Here is a 19,535-nt window from a genome sequence, read left to right as displayed (position 1 = left end):
AAGACCTGTTGGAGCCGGGCCAGAGGAGGCCACGGAGATGCTGGGAGGGCTGGGAGCCCCCCTGCTGTGAGGACAGGATGAGAGAGAGTTGGGGGGGTTCAGCCTGGAGAAGAGAAGGCTCCGGGGAGACCTTAGAGCCCCTTCCAGTCCCTCAAGGGGCTCCAGGAAAGCTGGGGAGGAACTCCGGATCAGGGAGGGGAGCCATAGGAGGAGGGGGGGAGGGGTTTGACACTGAAAGAGGGGGAGATGGAGATGAGATCTGGGAAGAACTTCTTTGCTGTGAGGGTGGTGAGAGCCTGGCCCAGGTTGCCCAGAGAAGCTGTGGCTGCCCCGTCCCTGGAGGGGGTTCAAGGCCAGGTTGGAGGGGGCTTGGAGCAACCTGGTCTGGTGGGAGGTGTCCCTGCCCAGGGCAGGGGGTGGGACTGGATGATCTTTAAGGTCCCTTCCCACCCAAACCATTTTGTGATTCTATGATTCATGACTCTGTAGTGACTGCCGTAGGCTGTAACCAAATGAAGGACCAGATTCCAGTTATTAGGGGCAGCTGGAGAGAAGGACAGTGGCCAAAGCAGACTTCAGTGAGCAGTTTGGGGTTTGTAACTGGTGAAGCATCAGAGAGGAGAGAGGATAATACACACCGAGGCAGGGAAAACAGCATCTGCTCTTATTCTGGTGAGAAGGGGTTGTGAGCAGAATTTCATTGACAAAAAAAGCTTTGTAATGAGCACACAAAGCTGATGGGCAGCGCCTCAGACGTGAAGAGGCTGGTTTGCAGCAAAGGCAAACATTAAAGGTTCTGGGTTTACTGGGAGCAAACTCAGCCCTCTGGACTCAGGAGCTTTTTAAGTGTTGAGAATATCAATCCCCTTGGTGGGACAGAAAAGTAGGGGGAGAAAAATCAGTGCAGAATCTACCCAGGGTGTAAAGTCGTGTGCGACAGTGGAGCAAAAAGGAAATATTGAGGGAAAACTGCATATTGGTGGCTGTTGGGAGGTTTCCTGCAGCTGCAGAGCAGGGGAAAGCTGGTGGGGGGATGACAGGAGGGGGACAGATCTCAGGCACTTGCTGCCCAGCTTCCTAGAAGTCATTTTATACGTACACACACTTATAAATATATACCTATGTGTGCTATATATACATATGTGTGTGTCTGTATACAGATATATAGTGAAGCTGGCACAGGTTGCTCTGTGGAAGCTCTGAATTGTACTGAAGCAGGGATTATTGTGGCTTGCTGTGATTCATCGCTTGAGTCAGCCTGTTCCTGATGGGGCTTCCTTAGGTGTTGCTTGGCAGTGGCGGCAGCGATGGAAAAGAAGGGCAAGCACGCGTCCCGCACGCCAGCTCCGGCACAGCAAGCCACGTTTGCCCTTTGGGTCCTCGTGCTGTCGTCAAGAGAGCAGAAATCATGTGCAATCCTATTTTATCCAATTATATTCTCCTGTAATTAGACTCCCCTGGACTTGTCAAGCCTGGCTGCCCGGAGGGGAACCGAAGGGATTTTTGGAGCTGTGTTCGCGTTCACCCAGAGTGCCGCTGCAAAAGGATTTCCAAGCACGTCGCGTTAATGAGCAGCCTTTGATGGTGCTTGGGCTGCGGCATGCAGAGACCAACCCTGACCTGTGCTGCTTCCCTGACCCCTTGTTCTTCTTTCTTGTGGGTATCTACCTGTTCTCCTGTCCTATGCTAAATTCAAGGAGTTTGTAGTCTGTGCTTGTCCCTCCTCCTTTTCCCTCCCACAGCGTTTGTGCAGCATCTGGCACTTGGTATCAGGCAGAAATGCAAATACAGGACTTAAAGTTTGCTTTCTTTAGCAGCTAATTTTAGGTAAAGTGGTGATTTTAGTGGTCTCTCCTCCCTTGGAGAGAGGAGGGGAGGCACTGTGAGCTGCACAGCAGCTGAGAAAGGGCTTAGCTTTTTATTTCAAGAGGGTGAGTCCTTTCCTCGGTGTTTAAAGTGGAGCTTTTACCAGCTACATCCCATGTAGGACACGGTTTTGATTAGTTTGGTTTCTGCTGCTAACGAATCCCAGGCAGGGCTTCAAATGCAGTTTGGAAAAATCGAATGCTACAGGGTGGGGAAGAGACTAACAGCAAACCTCTGCATAGAGAGGAGATGACTTCTAGCTTGGTGGCTTTGCTGAAATGCTTGTGCCCTGAAATGACACGGTTTCTCGTACATCCAAGTGTAGCTGCCCGATCGTAGAGCCGCAAAAAAAAAAAAAAAAGCAGTGGGCAGGGGCTTTGGCTTTTAGAGATGCCGTGTCTAGGAGGGATCACTGTTTCCTCCAAAGCTCTTGTGTGTCGGATCAGGGTTCGCTTTGAATTTTCCTTGAATTTGGGGTCGGTTGGAATGTTTTCTCGGCCTGGGTTTGTTTTTTTTTTGTGCTGTGAAAGATCTGGCCTGCGCCCAGTCAGAGTGTTCTCCGCACACTTCAGTAGTTCTCGTGTGAAGCGCAAGCCCCTTCCCCCTCTGCCTTGTCTGCGGTTACCAGGGCTCCTCAATCTGGCATTTAGACTAGCAGCATTTGTTTGTGAATAGCCAGAGCTGAGCTGATGGGCTGAAGTGGTGGCCCTGCCGCAGTCTGGCTGTAGGGGATGGTAATATACGCACGGAGCTGGGCGCAGCCAGGATATGGACCCCCTCTGTACAGACGGGAAGGTAGGATGAGGTCTATTTTTAAGCGATTAATCAACTTGCCAGGGAGACAATCAGCAGGTCCTGAAGTCTGACTCTGTCCCTCCTCCTTCTTTCCTGGGTGGGTGGAAGCCTGAGGAAAGCCCAGAGCAGATCCAAGAGAGGGGTGAGGTGACCGCTTTCTGCTAGAGATGCTTGGTCTCTGAGTGAGCAGGGAAACAGGCATCGTCACTGTTTGCCACCTGACAGCTCTTGTGACAGTAAGGTTTTAGCACGAATAATTTTGCTTTCAATGTATTTTGATGTAAAATGGCTTTTAAATTGTGGTCCTTCGGAACTTCAGAGCATACAAGGCAGTCTCCAGCCACAGGTCCCTGCTAATAGTGTGTGTGTAGCAGCCTGTGACAAGGGACACGTCGGTGCTGCAAGCAGGAGTCAGTTCTCAAAGCAGCCTTAAAGCCGTGTTGGACTTTTAGAGGGAAGAAACCCAAATGAGCATCTGTAATGAGGAACACACTTGGGAGGAGGCATTTTCATGCAAGAGAGCAGCATTTACTTTGGAGTTGTGTTGTGGTAAGTGCCCTGTCGCTCTTTACTCTTGTGCTGTCACCAGTGTCTGGGCTCCACGGGGTTCAGTGCCAAGCCTTGGGGCTGCTGTGGGAGTCGGTGCCGACGTGGCACCATGCGTAGCTGTTGGGAAGTGCTTGGCTCAGCTCAAAATGGTACCTGTGATGCTTTGACCTGTTCTGGCTGCTCAACTCTGCCTCCTTTGCTACAAGCCAACCTCGTCTTGCTCCCCAAACTCAGTTAAGGGCACTTAAAGGGTTGGTGAGAGGAGGTGTTGTTAAATGGGGAGTTGTGCAGTTGTTTCTTGCCACAAAGATGTGTGATTAGTCGTGTCTCACTAACGAACAGCTGAGTGGAGCACAGGAGCCGGATCAGGGGCTTGTTTGATAATTTTGTCTTCTTTTTCGCTGTCCTTGGCGATGTTGCCAGCCGTTGTGTTGCTTCCCTCTGTCCATGTTGTGGAAAGCAAGGGAGTAGGAGGGCTTGCAGTCCTGGGACATCACCACAGAAGGATAGGGGGACTTGATCTGTCTTGTTGCTGTGCTTCAGTCATCACACCCGCAGCTGTGTTGCATCCCTGCCTGTCTTGTTCCTCCCATCTTTGCTTTTCATCTCTGCTTTTCCCCTATCTCAGCTCCCCTGTGCAGCCACTTCGGATTGAGAAGGAAACGTTCTAGCAGCAGTTAGTCACCCACCTAGGTGCATTTGTCTTCTGCAGAAAGTTGGAGGGTTGGTGATCTGCCTACTCCACCCACGGCTGCCTATTCAGACACCCAGTTTCCGATGTGACAAGAAAAATACAGCTGTAGTCATCATCTCCCCACAGGAAGATATGAAGAAGGAGGTTTGGACAAGGCACCCCCCTTGAAATTGCCCCTTTTGGCAGATGCATGATGATTGTCTCCTGTCTTGGCTACCCAGAAGGTGTCTTAGGGATCATTGGACCTTGAGTTTGAGAGGAATCTGCTGGGTTTGTGACAGGTTTGGGTTGGGGAGGTGTAATGTGGTGGCTGAGGTGAAGATCCAGGACCCCTGGAAGGCTTTCAGTCTGGCAGTGTGCCCTGAGACAGGGCTGAGCAGCTTCTCTTGACCTGTACTTGCAGATGGCACTTCAGCGGTGCCAAAGCCAGCAGACTCCAGGACCTTCTGTTCTCGATGCACCACAAGCCTTGCCCGTGGTAAAATGAGCAGGGACCAGCAGAGGCTGGAGGTCACTGGTGCTCCAGCGATGTCCCTGGCTCTTCCTCGCGGCACAGCAGGTCCCTGAGAGCCCCTGCCTCCCCTGGGCAGCCTGGCAGGACCTACCTGCTGCTGACTCCTCACGCTGCTGGTGGGTAGGTCAGCCCTGAGCGTGCAGGAAGCACCTTTGTCTTTAATCCTCTAATTGAGCGTTTTGGTAACAACTTGTCTGTAAAGATCAAAAGCTGAGGTACAGGCTCCTTCCTGCCTGGGTCCAGATGTGGCTGGGAAGATTCAGCTTCCCTGCGCTCAGGTGCCTCCTTCTGTGTACGAGAGGCTCTTGCAGCTTTGCAAGAGAAGCTCTAGGGGTGCCTTCTCCCCGAATGCCCCATGCCTGGAGGGCAGTGGCCCGACTTGGTTTGTAACCTTTATAGGAGAGAGACCACCGCAATACCCTTGCCTGCATGAGGGATTCGTTCCTGGCTGCCGGGGCACACTTGGTCCCTGGAGAGCGCTGCCTTTTCCTGTGCTAAAAGGAGCAGGTGGAGCAGATGATGTGACTGGAGAAAGCCTTGGTGGCCACTTTAGCATGTCACCGGGCAAGCTGAGGTGTGTGGAGGGCTGCTCCCATTGCGCGGGGAAGAAAGCTGAGCTATTCCCTGGCCTGCGATGGGCACTGGGGATGGCAGAAACGCCATCCAGCTTTAGAGGCGTTTCTGTGCAGCCCTTGGAGTCCTTGCCGAGAGCAGAGATATCGTATGAAGATGAGAGGTGGAAGGGCTGCCTCCCTGGGTGCTTTGCAGCCCTGATTCCTCCACACTGTGGCTCTGTGGAGTTTCCTAGAAATAAAAGAAGCCTCTTCTCTCTCTCTCTCTCTCTCTCTCTCTCTTTCTCTCTCCCATCTGTGCATGGAAGTGAGGTCCCCAGCCTCAGAAAAGGCCGTCCCAGGGTGGCTGCTTTCCCAGTTGGCTGCTGTAAAGGCCAGGCTGCCCTGCTGGCTGTGCCTCTCCTGCACATTGCTGTCTGCACCCTCTTTCAGAGCCCTGTGTGCCTTTTGAGCTCAGCTTTTCCCCCATCAGTGAGTGAAAGGGAGCCCACATGCAGCCCTCATTCAGGATCACCACAGCCAGAGAGGCGAGACGTGCCCTTAGCCCACGCCGAGGGCCAGCCCTTGCTCAGGGCAGACCTGGAAGGGGATGATGTTGGTTTGCCTACAGCTGGAGGAAGCAGCTCCCAGTAAAACCACAGCAAAATGGGCCATCTGTCACCGCCGTGCGGATCTGCCAGGCTCTGCTGCACTTAGCATTTCACCTCACCATGATATGCTTCTGCCTCCAAGGAATAAAAGCCCCTCTGCATCACGGATAAATGCAGGTTCTCACCAGCGTCTGGTGTGTCCTTGGCCTCTGCGTGTACCTCCTGGCCCCCAGCAAGTCATAGAATCATGGAATGGTTTGGGTTGGAAGAGACCTTAAAGATCATCCAGTCCCACCCCCTGCCCTGGGCAGGGACACCTCCCACCAGACCACGTTGCTCAAAGCCCCCTCCAACCTGGCCTTGAAGCCCTCCAGGGATGGGGCAGCCACAGCTTCTTGGGGCAACCTGGGCCAAGCTCTCACCACCCTCACAGCAAAGAATTTCTTCCCCACATCTCATCTCATCTCCATCTCCCCTCTTTCAGTGTCAAACCCTTCCCTCTCCTCCTATGGCTCCCCTCCCTCATCCAGAGTCCCTCCCCAGCTTTCCTGGAGCCGCTTGAGGGACTGGAAGGGGCTCTAAAGTCTCCCCGGAGCCTTCTCTTCTCCAGGCTGAACCCCCCCAACTCTCTCAGCCTGTCCTCCCAGCAGAGGGGCTCCAGCCCTCCCAGCATCTCCGTGGCCTCCTCTGGCCCTGCTCCAACAGGTCCATGTCCTTCCTGTGCTGAGAGCATAAAGCCTCGATCAAGAGAGAGGCAGGTCCGGGGCCTGTTGCTGCGCTGGGCAGGGTCATGGGAGGAGAGGGAGCTGCTGCTCTTTCTATTGTCCTGTGTTGGAGTTGCGTTGGGGCTGTTTGAGCAGCGTTTTCTCCGAGCAGCTGCTGGTGTTTCTGAAGCAGCTCCTTGCTCTGCATGAGTAATGGAGCTGGCTGAACGTGCGCCGCACAGCTGCAGCTCAGCAGAGCGACGTTGGACGGCTGTGGGAGCTCCTGTGGCATCTGTCCCCGGAGTGACTCTGCTCAGTCTACCCCTCGTGTGCTGGCATTCAGCTCTCATACCAGCAGCAGCACTCGGCTCTCATCACCATCCCCATCCAGGGGACCTGAATGTGGCACCTCCTGCCTTGTTTCTGTCCCCAGCAGAGAGTGACTCTGACATCTCATCTGTTTGAGCACCACGTCCCTGACGGGGGCGCAGTGTCTGCTCTGCATCTGCATAAGGCTTTGGGTGGATTTTCTTCGTATCTGAGGTTCTGGTTTGCATAAACATAAGTGCTTTAAGCTCTCTGAATGAAGTCTGTTGCAGTCAGGCTGTCCAGCAGGTGGAAAATGGTCTAAGACTGGTCACTTTGTTCCTGGCACTAGCCATCAGTGTTGTTTCTCTGCAGAAACCGCAGGTACACGGTGTGTGACAGGTCAAGTGCTAGAGAGGGTCTGGCTCACTCCAAGGGTGTTTCCGCACATCCGCTGGTCTTGGCCAGATGGTGGGAGGTGCCAGGCAGGCCCGGACTGGATGTTTTCCCCGCTTTGTGCATCTGATTTTAACAGATGACTCTTTTGTTTTCACTGATGAGCAGTAAAGCTCCCTTTAGGGAACTTTATTCCCTAGGAATAAACTTTATTCCCTGGTCATAGGAGCAGGGCTATGGCAGCTGGTCACATCTTACTCACCCTATGGTTAAAACTTGTCATCATCCCTGCTTTATAGAGAAAATAGTGTCTTATGAGCCTGACTAATTCAGATGTTTGCCTTTCCTCTCACTTTTATCATGACAGACAGGTCTTGGTGCACGGTGCTTCCTTAGCCCCTTTGCTGCCCTGGTGGTAAAGACGTTCTTACCTTGTGTCTGTCACGTTTTTTCCCTCTCCTTTTGTTCGACCGATACGGCAGAGCTGTCTTAGCAAGGCCAGCATAAGCCCCACTGCTGGAGTTAAGCCCCATGAAGCTGCTTCCAGCATTCCTGGAGTATTAGAAATAAACTGCTGAGCTCGATGTTCAGCTAACCAGCAGGAGCAGGCAGGGCCAGGCGGGGCACAGCACATCCCTCAGGTGCCAACAGGCATGGAAAATGCATGAGCTGCAACAGGGCTCGCACGGTCTCAGGTTCCTCCTTGCTGCAAGGATGGGTCAGAGCACCTGGAGATCCGGCTCTGATTGAGCTCCAGGCCTCTGCATGCCGTCAGCTCCGGGGAAGGGGCATGTGGAGCAGCGGTTGCATTCCCTGCAGCTCAGGGATGCTCCTTGACCTCGTCCTGCGTGGCAAGAGTGGCCGGGCAAAGGAGAAGGGCAAGTTCTGGGTCTTATACTGAGAAGGGCCGTGCTGAGGTGTGAATTCCTGCAGTCTTGGGGACAGCCTCCCCTGCCCGGAGAGGACAGACGTGCCCAGCAGCGTGGGTGCCCGGCGTCACAGGGCCCTGGCGGGGAGGTGGCAGAGCAGCCAGCGCAGCTGAAGCCCTCTGCATAAGGAGCTGTTTGTTTTGCTGAATTGTTAAGCCCCATTGACAATAGCAGCCCCCCCGCCTCACACTCCAGGAACTGCGGTGGCCACACACTGATCCTTTCTCTTGTCTTGTGCTTTAGGCACTGGTTTTGGGTTTATTCTTCCCCGAATCCCTCTGACTGGCTTGTTGCCTTTTTGTTCTTGCTCTCCGCAGGCGTACGAGTGGGCCTTGGAAGGGATGCGACACCTCGCCTGCATCAGCATGGAGGACTGCAGCTCCGCCGAGCACTGCGCGGGTGTCATCAAGTGCCTGGAGAGTTACAAGGGACAGCACCCTGACATCAGCGATGCCCGCTTCCAGGAGATGAAGGAGCTGGCCTGCGAGCTGAAGAGTGACAAGGGACTCAAGCAGTGGAAATTCGCCTGGTCCAAATGCCAGGAGACCAAGCTGGTTTTTGAAAAGAAACTGGAAGCGGCCTTGAGAACGAGGAGGTCTCTGCTGTCGGACCGCAAAGCAGCTGCAGGGGAGCAGCCCCGGGCTGGCGGTGAGGCCGGCGGTCTGTCCCACCGCAGGCACTCCGAGGGGGCCACCTCCGGGTCCCACTGGGACAGGACTTACAGCGCGTCCCACAGCTACAACAGGCCGGGGTGGACTAAGGACAAAGCTCCCTCGCCCTCCCTCAGCTGCGATGGCAGCGCTGGGGAAGAATTTGCCTGCCAAGCTGCTCTCGGCCCTGGTCCTCACTCAAGCAGAGTTTCTTTTGCCAGCGGGGCCTCCAAATCTCCAAAACTGCCTGAAGACAAGCCAAACCTGGAGAGCATATTAGAAAACCTGGAGGTGAAGCCATCCTGTACATCCACTCCAGCCTCTGGGAAGCCACCTCCCAGGAGGATGCTCCGGAAGGCCCAAAGCTTTGACCTCCCCTGCGGTGAGAGCCTGTGGTCAGGCTGCCAGAGGACGCTGAGCGAGCCAGCGAGATATGGCAACACTGGCGTCTTTATTAAGGGTCTGGAGGTGAGCAGCACGGAGCTGGTGGACAGGACTTTCGCCCTGCGGCAGCAAGCTGGTCACAGCTGGGCTGCAGACTGTCTGCCCGACGGACAGAGGGGCTGCCTCTCTGTGTCGGAAGCCAAGAGTTGGGGCAGGTAAGTGGCTGTGACGCTCGGTGCTGCGCTCCTCAGGGTGGTGAAAAGGAAAGGCAGCTGGCAAAGATGTGAAGAGCTCTGTAGTGACGGTTACGTTGGTGATGGGTACAGGGTGGATGGATGGATGGATGGATGGATGGAGATGTAGCTCCAGCTTCCCCATCACAGGGATGTCCCCACACAGCCTGGCACCTGCCTTGGGGGGAGGCAGGGAAATAGGATCTCTTGCTCTTCCCCCACAGCATGGTTCATCCGTAAGAGGGGAGAGAGCCGTTCTCAGCAGGAGAGGGAGTCTCTGAACATTGCGGGTAGTGAAGGATGAGGGTTTTCAGAAACAGCGTTCGGGGACCTGGCACACCAGTGGAACGGGTGCAGTGGGAGAGCAGGAGCGTCGTGCATCATCCCACACGCTTTTGGGGGGTGCTGCACCCAGACTGGCAGGGAGCCACTTCCAGTACCCTGTGACAGCAGCTTCACGGGTGCTTGTATTTGCCCTTTGGGGCTGAGATCTCTTCTTGGGTGACCAACAGCTAGCTTTTGTTCTCTTCTTTTCCTTCTCTGTCTTTGGGGATCTCAACTTTGTTGTTGTACTGCAATGGGCCTAGGCTATGGAGAGCTGTTCTTGAAAGGGGGTCACTAGGCAGGTTTTTCAGCTGCCTCATTGGAAAATATTTTTTTAAAAAAATTAATAAATAATAGTGGTAGAGGTGAGAAACTTGGTGCTGGGGGACCACAGAGGTCCTCCACTGCTTCTGCTCTGGATGGGATGGCTGGGGACAGTGAAATCCTCCGGAAGGGGCCTCTGATAGCCCGGTGTGTGTCAGGAAAGCTCCTGGCAGGGGATGGAGCCCAGCAGATAGGAGGCCAATTGCTTTGCTTCTCCAGGGAGCAATGCAACAGCCCTCCCATCCATGGGCACTGAGGCAGTCCCACTATTCCGTGAGGAGCTGGCCTGGGGGGGAGAGCTGAGAGGCCGGGAAGGCAGCCACACACTGGAGTAGTTTTCTTTGGTGCTGCACTGCCTCGCAGTGGAAACCTTGAGTATCTAAGAGCAATCATTTTAGAGCCATGTGGAGCAACCCATGCTAGGAACTGCTGTTTGCTGATTCCAGCTCTCATTTTTACTGGGACGAGCCCAGCAGCATCTGGGTCCAGAACTGGTGTTCTCCCAGGGTTAGTATTTCCTCCCACAGCATCCAGACATCAGCTGGACTCCTCACAGAAGTTAACGTGACTTCTGCTGTCCCTGTTGTTTCTGGAGTGCAGCTGATCGCAGGGCAGCCCGAGCAGGGGCTGGGTGGGCCCAGGGGTGTGTGTCCTGCGGAGGTTGGGTCATGACCACAGCCATCCTGGGGCTCACCCTTCCTCAACAGAAAAGCTGACAGAGTTCCTTGGATCAGCCACGAGCTTTGTCAGTGCTCAGGGTCCGAGGTGTCACGGGCAGTTGTGAACCTGAGCTTGGATGGTTCTAAGGGATCATCTCATCTCTGCGTTGGGTCTCAGGGAGAACTTCCGTAGGGATAGTCCAGGGCTTTGCAGGTGCATTGACTGCTGTCGCCCTGCTGCAGTCTGGGTCCCTTCAAGGCTGAGTGTTTCCTCTTGCAGCAAGCTGCGGCACATCATTGATGAGATGGTAACCACGGAGCGGGAATATGTGAGGTCGCTTTCCTACATCATCGATAGCTACTTCCCCGAGATGGAGCGCCTCGACCTCCCCCAGGACCTGCGTGGGAAGCGCAGCGTCATTTTTGGAAACCTGGAGAAACTCTATGACTTCCACAGCCAGTACTTCCTGCGAGAGCTCGAGAGCTGCTGCAACCACCCGCTGCGGGTCAGCCACTGCTTCCTCCGACACGTAAGGACCTTCCCCCTGGGGTTGGACCCCTCCGCGCATATGCTTGGCCCCAGTGCCTGGATGTTTGGCTGCTCACCTGTGTGTTAGTGGGCTGTGGCTCTTTTCAGGAGTGGGAAAACTACCCTGTGCTGGGTTGGTTTGTCCCCTGCCAGCTCAAATGCTGGATTGGACTGGGATGGCTCTGCCAGGCTGAGCCCAGGCAGCAGCAGGTGCTCTTGGCCTTTACTGCTGTTCTTTGCTACCAAGAGAAGTGTCAGGGAAGCAAAATGTCTGCTTAAAGCCCACCTGTGTGTGCAGGGGCGTCCCTTACCCCGCCTTCTGTCTGTGGCGTCAGTGCAGAAGGACTTCAGTGAGTGAGAGCTGCTGCTCTTCTTGAACAGGGCTGCTGGGGAGAAGAAAAGGTCTTAAGCTCAGCAGCCCCATGCACATTTGCGGCTGCTGATATCTGTTGGGGTATGTAAAGGGTGAGGAGTAACAGGACAATGGATTAAAAAGTCCTAGCAACTGTAGGAGTAGGAAGAGAAGACCATTCCCTGGCTCTCAATGAACTTGAAGCAAAGTCATTCCTATCATGGGAGGCTCTGGTGGAGCCTGGGAGAGGCAGAAGTACTGGAGGAACTAATGCAGGGACATGTCTGTCGCTGCATCCTGGGTGCGCTCTGGTCTCATGCAGGGCTCTCTTTTGCAGAAAGACCAATTTGGGATGTACGCATTGTACAGCAAGAACAAGCCGAAGTCGGACTTGCTGCTGGCCAGCCATGGGAATACCTTCTTCAAGGTAAATTCCACTGCCTGCATCGTGATTAGTCTTCACGTTTGGGTCACCCATCTGTTTAAACAAGCCCTGAGGCACACTCAGTGCTACCTCTGCTTTCCTGGCACAGGTCTTTGCACAAGTGTATGCAAACATGGGGAGAGGGGCAGAGATGCAGTGAGTGTTTTGGAAAGAAGGCCAGCACCCAGCAGCATTGGTCCTGTGGCCTTGCATTTCTCTGCAGAGCGAGCAGAGCACCCCAGGCAGGAAAGCCGTGGGTGCCAGTGCCTTCCCGGAGGCACAGCGCTCTCTGCGGGAAGCTGCTGTCTTCACTCTCTGCTCCCTTTCTCAGTTCAAGCAGGTGCAGCTCGGGGATAAGATGGACCTGGCCTCCTACCTGCTGAAACCCATCCAGCGGATGAGCAAATACGCCCTGCTCCTGAAGGACCTCATCAAGGAGTGCAGCGAGGCACAGGAGCAGGAGCTGGGCTACCTCCGTGCAGCTGAGGAGATGGTGAAGTTTCAGCTCCGGCACGGAAATGACCTGCTGGCCATGGATGCCATCCGTGACTGTGACGTACGTTCCAGTGTCCTCCCCTGCCTGGGGGGTGGCAGAGCCACACTTCTTCCCCTTTTCTAGTCTTGGGGTCTTTGGAGCCTCCCTTCAAATTCCCGTAGGATCAGGGTGCTGTCTGCCAGTAGCAGAACTACTGAGGTTCTGTACTGAGGTACAGAGCAAGGTCTCCTTCATCCATTAGGACGGAGCCTGGATGCTCTTAATTGAGCTGCATGAGCTGCTTGTCATTAACACACTCCCAGGTGCTTACTGGTGACATGTGGCAGTCTGGCAGCCATTGCAGATGGCATCCGGTAGGCCTCCTTGAGCCCTTCCATCTCTTTTGAGCTGGTGACAAGACAGGCAGTTTGCAAGAATGAATTCAAACTGATGCTGATGCCAAGGGTAGGCTAAAATCAGCTGGGTGGGACTTGAAGGAGAGACATCCAAAATCTAGCACTGGAGGAGAAACCACAGGGCTTAGGGTGGAGGAAGATGGATCTGGGGCAGGAAGAACTGATGGACTGGGGCTTCTGACCCAGATGTGCTCCTGGCAGTTCGGTGAGCCCCTTTCCTCTTCAGCTCTCTTCTTTCCCCAAAGAGAAAGCTCTGGCTGCTGCCTCCAGGTGCCACCCCAGAGGTTTGTCACAGATCTGCACAGGGTGACAGCAGGGGGTCATCTGTGGGTTATGCCTAGGAGAAAAGGGGCAGCTCTCCCCTCGGGTCTGAGCCAGTTCTTTCAGCCTGAGGTGGCCTCTAGCAATGCCACACAATCCCACCTCTTCAGGAGCCCTTCTAATGTGACAGAAAGCTGCCACTTCTTCACCACCTGGGCCACAGCCATATGGGACCCTGCTGTCCATGTACACCCTGGGGTTGCCTGGAGCTGATCCTGCTGGGGTCTCACCAGGACATTCCCTGTGTCCAGGTGAACCTGAAGGAGCAGGGGCAGCTGGTGCGGCAGGACGAGTTCACCATCTGGCTAGGCCGTCGGAAGTGCCAGCGACACGTCTTCCTCTTTGAGGACCTGATCCTGTTCAGCAAACCCAAGAGGATCGAGGGTGGCTTTGATGTCTATATCTACAAGCGCTCCTTCAAGGTAAGGGCAGTCCTGGAGCTCCTTCTTGGGCAGGAGGTGTCCATGGCTGGTCTCCCTATGGACACACGGCTCTGAAATGGGGAGCAGGAGCACCTTCAGAAGAGCTGCTCCCACCGCTGCTATGCTTTCTCCAGGCTGTGCAGTGAACACATTAGTGCCTGGGCCCCCTCCATGCTGTGAGATGTGGGGCCAAGGTCTTCTGAAGGAGGCAGAGTGTGAGGGAAAGGCAGTGTGTGCGTGGCAGGGAGGAGCCTGGGCTGTCTCTGTTCGGCTGTGTCCATATCACACCTGCTCCTGTCTGGACCCTCGGGCTCCTTCCCGTTGGGTCTGCCAAGCTGGGGGCAGCTCTGCACAGGGTGCAGGCAGAGTTTACCCCTCCTGCTCCTGGTGGAGCCCCAGTTCACAAAATCACAGAATCACAGAATGGTCAGGGTTGGCAGGGACCTCTGGAGATCTTCTGGTCCAACCCCTTGCCAGAGCAGGGTCACCCAGAGCAGGTTGGACCGGAACGCATCCAGGCGGGTTTGGAATATCTCCAGAGAAGGAGACCCCACAGCCTCTCTGGGCAGCCTGTTCCAGGGCTCTGCCACCCTCGCAGGAAAGAAATTTTTCCCCACGTTGAGATGGAGTTTCCCGTGTTCCAGCTTGTGCCCATTGCCCTTTGTCCTGTCACTGGGAACCACTGAGAAGAGCCTGACCCCATCCTCTTGCCACCTGCCCTTTAGATGTTGCTCAGCATCAAAGAGATCCCCTCTGTCTGCTCTTCTCCAAGCTAAAAGTTGATGCTTTGCTCTTCCTTCTTCCGTCAGACGGCAGACATCGGTCTGACGGAGAACTCTGGAGACAGTGGCCTGCGCTTTGAGATCTGGTTCCGAAGGCGAAAGTCCAGTGACACCTACATCCTCCAGGCCAGCTCAGCCGAGACTAAGCAGGCCTGGACCGGTGACATTGCCAAGATCCTGTGGCAGCAGGCAGCCCGCAATAAAGGTGTGATTCCTTCCTGGGGCATCTGTGCCGCCAAAGGTGCGGGAGCCCTGTTCAGTGTATCCTGAGTAGGTTTGGAGCCTGTTTACCCGGTGGCTGTGCGCCAGCATGCGGCCTCAGGAGCATGTGCTGGGCTTGGGCATGTCCCCTCCCTGCCCCTCAGCCCCGGGGAACCTGACCAGTCCAAGTTCTGCATGGCTTTAGACACCCACCTGGACTCCACGAGAGAAACGGGAGATACCAGCAGAGGGTTCCCTGCCCTGGGAGCATGGGCTGTGCCCCTGAATGGCTCCTTCTTCTCCCCATGGTCTCGGCCACTGCTGGGGTGGCAGCTGTCTGGCTGAGTCCCTCCTCTCCACCCACGCTTGGCAGGACTCTTGTAGGCAGCATGGCACTGAGCTTCTCGGCCAGAGCAGGGCATGATTGCTTGTCTGTGGAGACTCCTCAGGACTGGGGAGCAAGGGGAGAACAGCTCTAAATCTCAGGAGTTGGGGAGCGTGCTCTGGGCTGGGGCTGCACAGCGCCTGTGGGGAGGGTTGAAGCAACCTCACAATGTGGCTTGTGGGTCTCTCCCTCTCCAGAGATCCGTATGCAGGAGATGGTCTCCATGGGTGTGGGCAACAAGCCGTTCCTGGATATCAAACCCAGCGAGGCAGCTATCAATGACCGCGCTATCGATTACATCATGAAAGGCAGAGGTGAGTGCCAGCCCTGCCTGCCCCCTTGCTCTCTGTGGGGCAGGACTGGTGCTCAGGGCTTTTTGTGGTGTGTTTTCGGGCAGGTGCCAGGACCAGAGCATCAATCGCGGTGTCTCTGTTTGACCATTCCAACCCTTACAAGAGGACACAGGCACAGCTCTCCGCTGGCAGCACCCCCGCTGCCTTCAGCCCTTCCTCCTCCTCGCTCCTGGGGCCCCTCAACCTCCACATGTACCTGGACCAGGCCCTGCTGCCCGGTGTCCTGGCCCCCAGCCGCCCCTTTGACATTGGCACCTGCATCGAGGAAGACGAGCTGGAGCACGAGACGAGCAGCCAGCCCTCACTGAGTACGTACGAGCCCACTGCTCGGCAGCGCGCTCCGGGATGTCCCCACGCCTTGTTCCTCCTTCTGTGGTCACGCCAGGCTCGCTGGGCTTGTGACAGACTCTGCCCCATAGCCAAAGTGGGGCAAGGAGGGCCCTGCCCTTCCGTGCCAGCTCTGCCTCAGCTTCCACGGGGGGAGGTAGCTCAGAGGCAGGGGTTAGTAAAGTGCCCACCCGTCTGCGGCCACCCCTGTGGCAGGCTTGGTGGCTGCATACTGGGGCTGCTACGGCCTTGGGGACCAGTGCTTGTGTCTCTGCCAGCCCTGTCCAGTGACCCCTTGGCTTCCCCTGTCTGAACTTCCCTGGCTAATCTCCAGCATCGTTTCCTACACTTCCATAGGTTATTTTGTGGATTTAAAGAGGCCCAGACAGGAGTGTGGCTTATCTGTGGGCTTGTGTGGCCAGTGCCTCTGCCAGTACCTTAAGTGAGTGTGGCACAGGTCATGTAGGCCAAATTCATGGTCATTGGAGTGACCGTCCTCTCTCCCCCCAGCAACAGAGAGCTCGGAGTCCTCGCACTGCATGTCAGGCAGTGGCTCCAGCGGCTCTGACAGCGGCTGCGTCTCCAGCATCCCCCAAGAAAGCTTCTGCGAAGAGGTGGGGTCGCCCCCCTACATGCCCCTGGGCTCACAGCACAGCTCTGCCATGGAGGAGAAGCCCCGCTTCCCAAACAGCCAGTACATTTCTGCAGTAAGTGCCAGCGGCCCGCTCCAAGCCACTGAAGATGCTGCTTTTGGGCTTGGAGTCACTGTGGGGAAGTGACCTGTCCTTGTGCGGAGACTCGGCCTCCTCTGGGGTCGGCGAAAGCCCCCGCTGTTGCCAGAGCCTCCTCTGCGGTGGCCAAGATGCACTGGAAAGGATCTACGGTGCTGGAGGCTCCATGCAGGAGCCATAACGCTGTCGTGGGCTGGGGGTACACGCGTGACGACCTGGGATGGATGGAGCTCTGCTGCAGATGCTGCTGAGCTCCTTTCCTGGGAGGTTTTGGGCCCTTTTTTGGGGAGCGATGAGGTGGAAGAGCGGGAGCCTGTCACTCTGAGATGTCAGTGTGTCTCCTCTTACGTTCCTGAGAGTTCCCAGCTGCTTCCCTTCCCACTAGATCGTGTCCTGGTGGTGTTGTCCTCTAACCCTGTACTAATTCTGGCTTCTCTCCTCTGCAGAAAGCAGGCCAGGTCACCATAAGCCCCTCGACAGTAGTGTGAGCCCCTCTGCACATGTAAACGGCCCAAGGAAGTGGAGTTGTTGTAAGTAACCCCCAAAGGGGATTTTCCAGCAGCTCTGAGCGTTAGTCAGATCTGTCAGTAGCTCTGAGTCAGGAGAACCTCACTCAAAACTTCTTGAGGAGAGGTTTTCCACGCACACATTCCTGCCTGGTCTCTGACGCATCTGGTTAGAGAAGACCAGCTCCCACAGAGCCATCGCCTCAAACAAGCGGTCTGATGCCTCCCAGGTTTGGAGGACCAGAAGCAAAACAAGCAAAATCACTTCTAGGTAGCAGAGGGTTGAGCACCACCTACTCATCAGTGTTCAGATGAGCTTCTTCCCTGCCTAACCACTAATCTGTTTCCTGCGGCTGTTTGCCGAAATCCTGCTCTCCCTTAGTCCCTCTGACCTGCTGTGGGGAACCCCCGGTGTTCTCCCCAGGCTGGATTGTTCCCCCAGTTCCCTTTGAACCCCCTGCAAGAAGCTGCCCATCACCGGGCAGAGGAACCTGCTCCGGGTTATGGTCAGGATGCCCCCGGGGAGCTGCCAGGTGTTGCTCCTGTAGCTCTTGATTTCTGGGAGGGAATTGCTGTTGATCTGAGGAGGGGGGAGCCCTTGGAAAGTCGCATCACCCCCCCCTCAAACCAGCCTGTTTCTGGCTCAGCTCTGTCCTCTCCGGCCTTGGCACTGAGCAGAGGGGGGTGGCCACGAGAGGGACAGGGTTAGAGCGTCTGTGGTCAAAGCAGAGGGTTTAGCACCGTGGGGCTGTTAGAAGCAGGCCCAGGGTTTTTGAAACGCAGGAGTTCAGAACCAGCCAAGGTTCAGATTTAAGATCCAGAGCCCCTTCTGGGGTGGGGCTTCTCAGAGAGAATGTTTGAAGCAGCCACAGATGCAGCGGGGTTTGACCTTCAGGTGAGTCCTGAGGCGCAGAATCAGCCCTTCCCTGTGGGGGGAAGAGCCACGCTTTTCCTGCGAGGTTCTCCCAGTAAAAGGTTCTTTCCTGACCCAAATGCAGCTCTGACAAACCGTGGGGATTTTTTCAAGCGTTTTACGAACTCGCTGCTGGCCAGGACAGAGGGAGCTGGGGACCCTGCCAGGCCCGGGGCGAGCAGCCGGTCTAACCCATCGCACGGTGCTGTGTTCCAGGTTTGATTGCCATTTCAAACTCCCTGAAGACCCCAGGCCTCTGACCAGCAGAAGGAGACAGTCTTCACCTATGAAGATACGGTCTTTTTTTACACAAAATCAGGCTCTTTCTAACAGTCCAAACCCTGACCTCTGCCTGGGGCAAGTCCCGAGAAGGTTTCTGTCACCTACATGTAGTAGCTTTGGTGTTGGATGGGACCTTGGGCGTTCAAAACTCGTTAGCCCTATATTTATGAGTAATAAGTAACGTAGCAGTTTGGAAAAAGACAAAAAAAAAAAAAAGTATTATTTTTAAAGCTATGAGCTGTACAGATTTTTGTTACGAGTGACTCTGTTACTATTTGTTCTGTAAGCTGCACATTTTATAAAGTTTTTGGAAGGGCATGAAGAAAAACTGAGGTATTTAAGAAAAGTAGTGTAACTTTCTGTTTCAGGGCTATATTGACCTGGAGCTCAAGATTTAACGTCCTTCCTTATGTTCTAAATATTTCTATCATAGCGATAATTTATTTTCTTGGCTTAACACTTCTGTTTTAATAAAAGCAATTTCGTTGTTACGGTGAATTGTTCCTTCAGATGATTCTCCCAGCGCCCCGGTGCTGAGCTTCTCTCTCTCTTAACCCTCTGCCAGCTCTCCCCTCTGCCCTTCCTGCACTAACCCTGTCACACCCCGGGGTGGGGACATCCCAGGGAGGTCACAGCAGCCAGCAGAGCCCTGAGGAGGAGGGAGCTGGCTGGTGGAGGTCAGGAGGTGCAACTCGCCTAATTGCCTGGCTCTAATTGAAGCTAATTTAAGCTGCTGTCCCGGTGGCAGGTTGCAGTGGCGCCGGGTCCCTGGTCCCAGGGTGACGGGGACGGGCTGCTGGCTTTGCCTCTGGCTCAGCCCCTCTCCGGGTACCCCAGTCCTACTGTGGTGCCGTGTTTGAGGAGCTCTGGATGGTGGTGGCACCTGAGGCCACCACAATGGGTTGATGACGATGCTGAGCCTTAAAAGCGCGTTGTCAGAGGTACTGCCGTGTAACCGAGGACAAACGTGCCCCGTTCCTGAGTGACATCGAAGGTCCCCCCCGTGGCTGTGACACCCTCCCCTCCTCTCAGAGGAAATGAAAATCAGCAATTTTGGAAGCTGTGGTTACTTGCTGCCAAGCTGCTGTTTACTCCTGGTTTATGGAGCGCTGTAAATCAGGCTTCCCCCAGCTGGGGACAGCAGTGTCCCCTTCACCCTGAGGAAGAGGATGGAGCAGCCCTTTATTTATCTGCAGTTTTCCTCCCTGGAGGCGCTGCGTAACCCGGAGCGTTAAACCCTCCGGAGTCACCCTCAACCTACAGACCATCTTCCTTCGAGTTGGGAAATTCCTGTGCTGGACATAAACCACCTCTTTATTTTTCAGAAGCTGGATGTTTTCTAAACCTTGTTCTTTCTTTTTTTTAATCGGCAAAGAGAACGCGGTTTGACGCCTCTGTACAAAACTGTGCGGGAAAGGGTTGCGCAGGGAAAATTTTACCGAGTTACTATTTTAAAATAAATGCTGAGTTAATGCAAGATTTCTGGGCTGTGGAGGCAGCAGCAGCTCCTGTCGCGAGAGGGAGAGAATTCACTAATGCAACAAGAGGAACATGAAACTTCCTGGATTTCTCAAAGGTTTCTGCATTGCTGGAAAAACCTTTAGTAATGTTTACCTGACACTGTTTT

General features: G+C 55.0%; 1 protein-coding gene across 1 annotated transcript in view; it reads left to right on the top strand.

Annotated features, from left to right (window-relative positions):
• Nucleotides 1–18,403, top strand: part of PLEKHG4 (pleckstrin homology and RhoGEF domain containing G4) — an 86,911-nt gene extending 68,508 nt beyond the window's left edge. Inside the window, exons 15-25 of the mRNA XM_074151749.1 lie at nucleotides 8,233–9,164; nucleotides 10,770–11,019; nucleotides 11,708–11,797; nucleotides 12,126–12,350; nucleotides 13,258–13,428; nucleotides 14,238–14,415; nucleotides 14,994–15,110; nucleotides 15,194–15,457; nucleotides 15,987–16,183; nucleotides 16,654–16,737; nucleotides 17,843–18,403. Of these exons, the coding sequence (XP_074007850.1) occupies nucleotides 8,233–9,164; nucleotides 10,770–11,019; nucleotides 11,708–11,797; nucleotides 12,126–12,350; nucleotides 13,258–13,428; nucleotides 14,238–14,415; nucleotides 14,994–15,110; nucleotides 15,194–15,457; nucleotides 15,987–16,183; nucleotides 16,654–16,695 (2,466 nt within the window). The 3' untranslated portion in view covers nucleotides 16,696–16,737; nucleotides 17,843–18,403. The remainder of the gene's footprint in view (nucleotides 1–8,232; nucleotides 9,165–10,769; nucleotides 11,020–11,707; nucleotides 11,798–12,125; nucleotides 12,351–13,257; nucleotides 13,429–14,237; nucleotides 14,416–14,993; nucleotides 15,111–15,193; nucleotides 15,458–15,986; nucleotides 16,184–16,653; nucleotides 16,738–17,842) is intronic.
• The last annotated feature ends 1,132 nt before the right edge of the window (nucleotides 18,404–19,535 follow it).

This window comes from Numenius arquata, chromosome 8 (assembly GCF_964106895.1).
Source record: "Numenius arquata chromosome 8, bNumArq3.hap1.1, whole genome shotgun sequence".
NCBI lineage: Eukaryota > Metazoa > Chordata > Aves > Charadriiformes > Scolopacidae > Numenius > Numenius arquata.
This window is presented reverse-complemented; position numbering and strand designations above follow the sequence as displayed.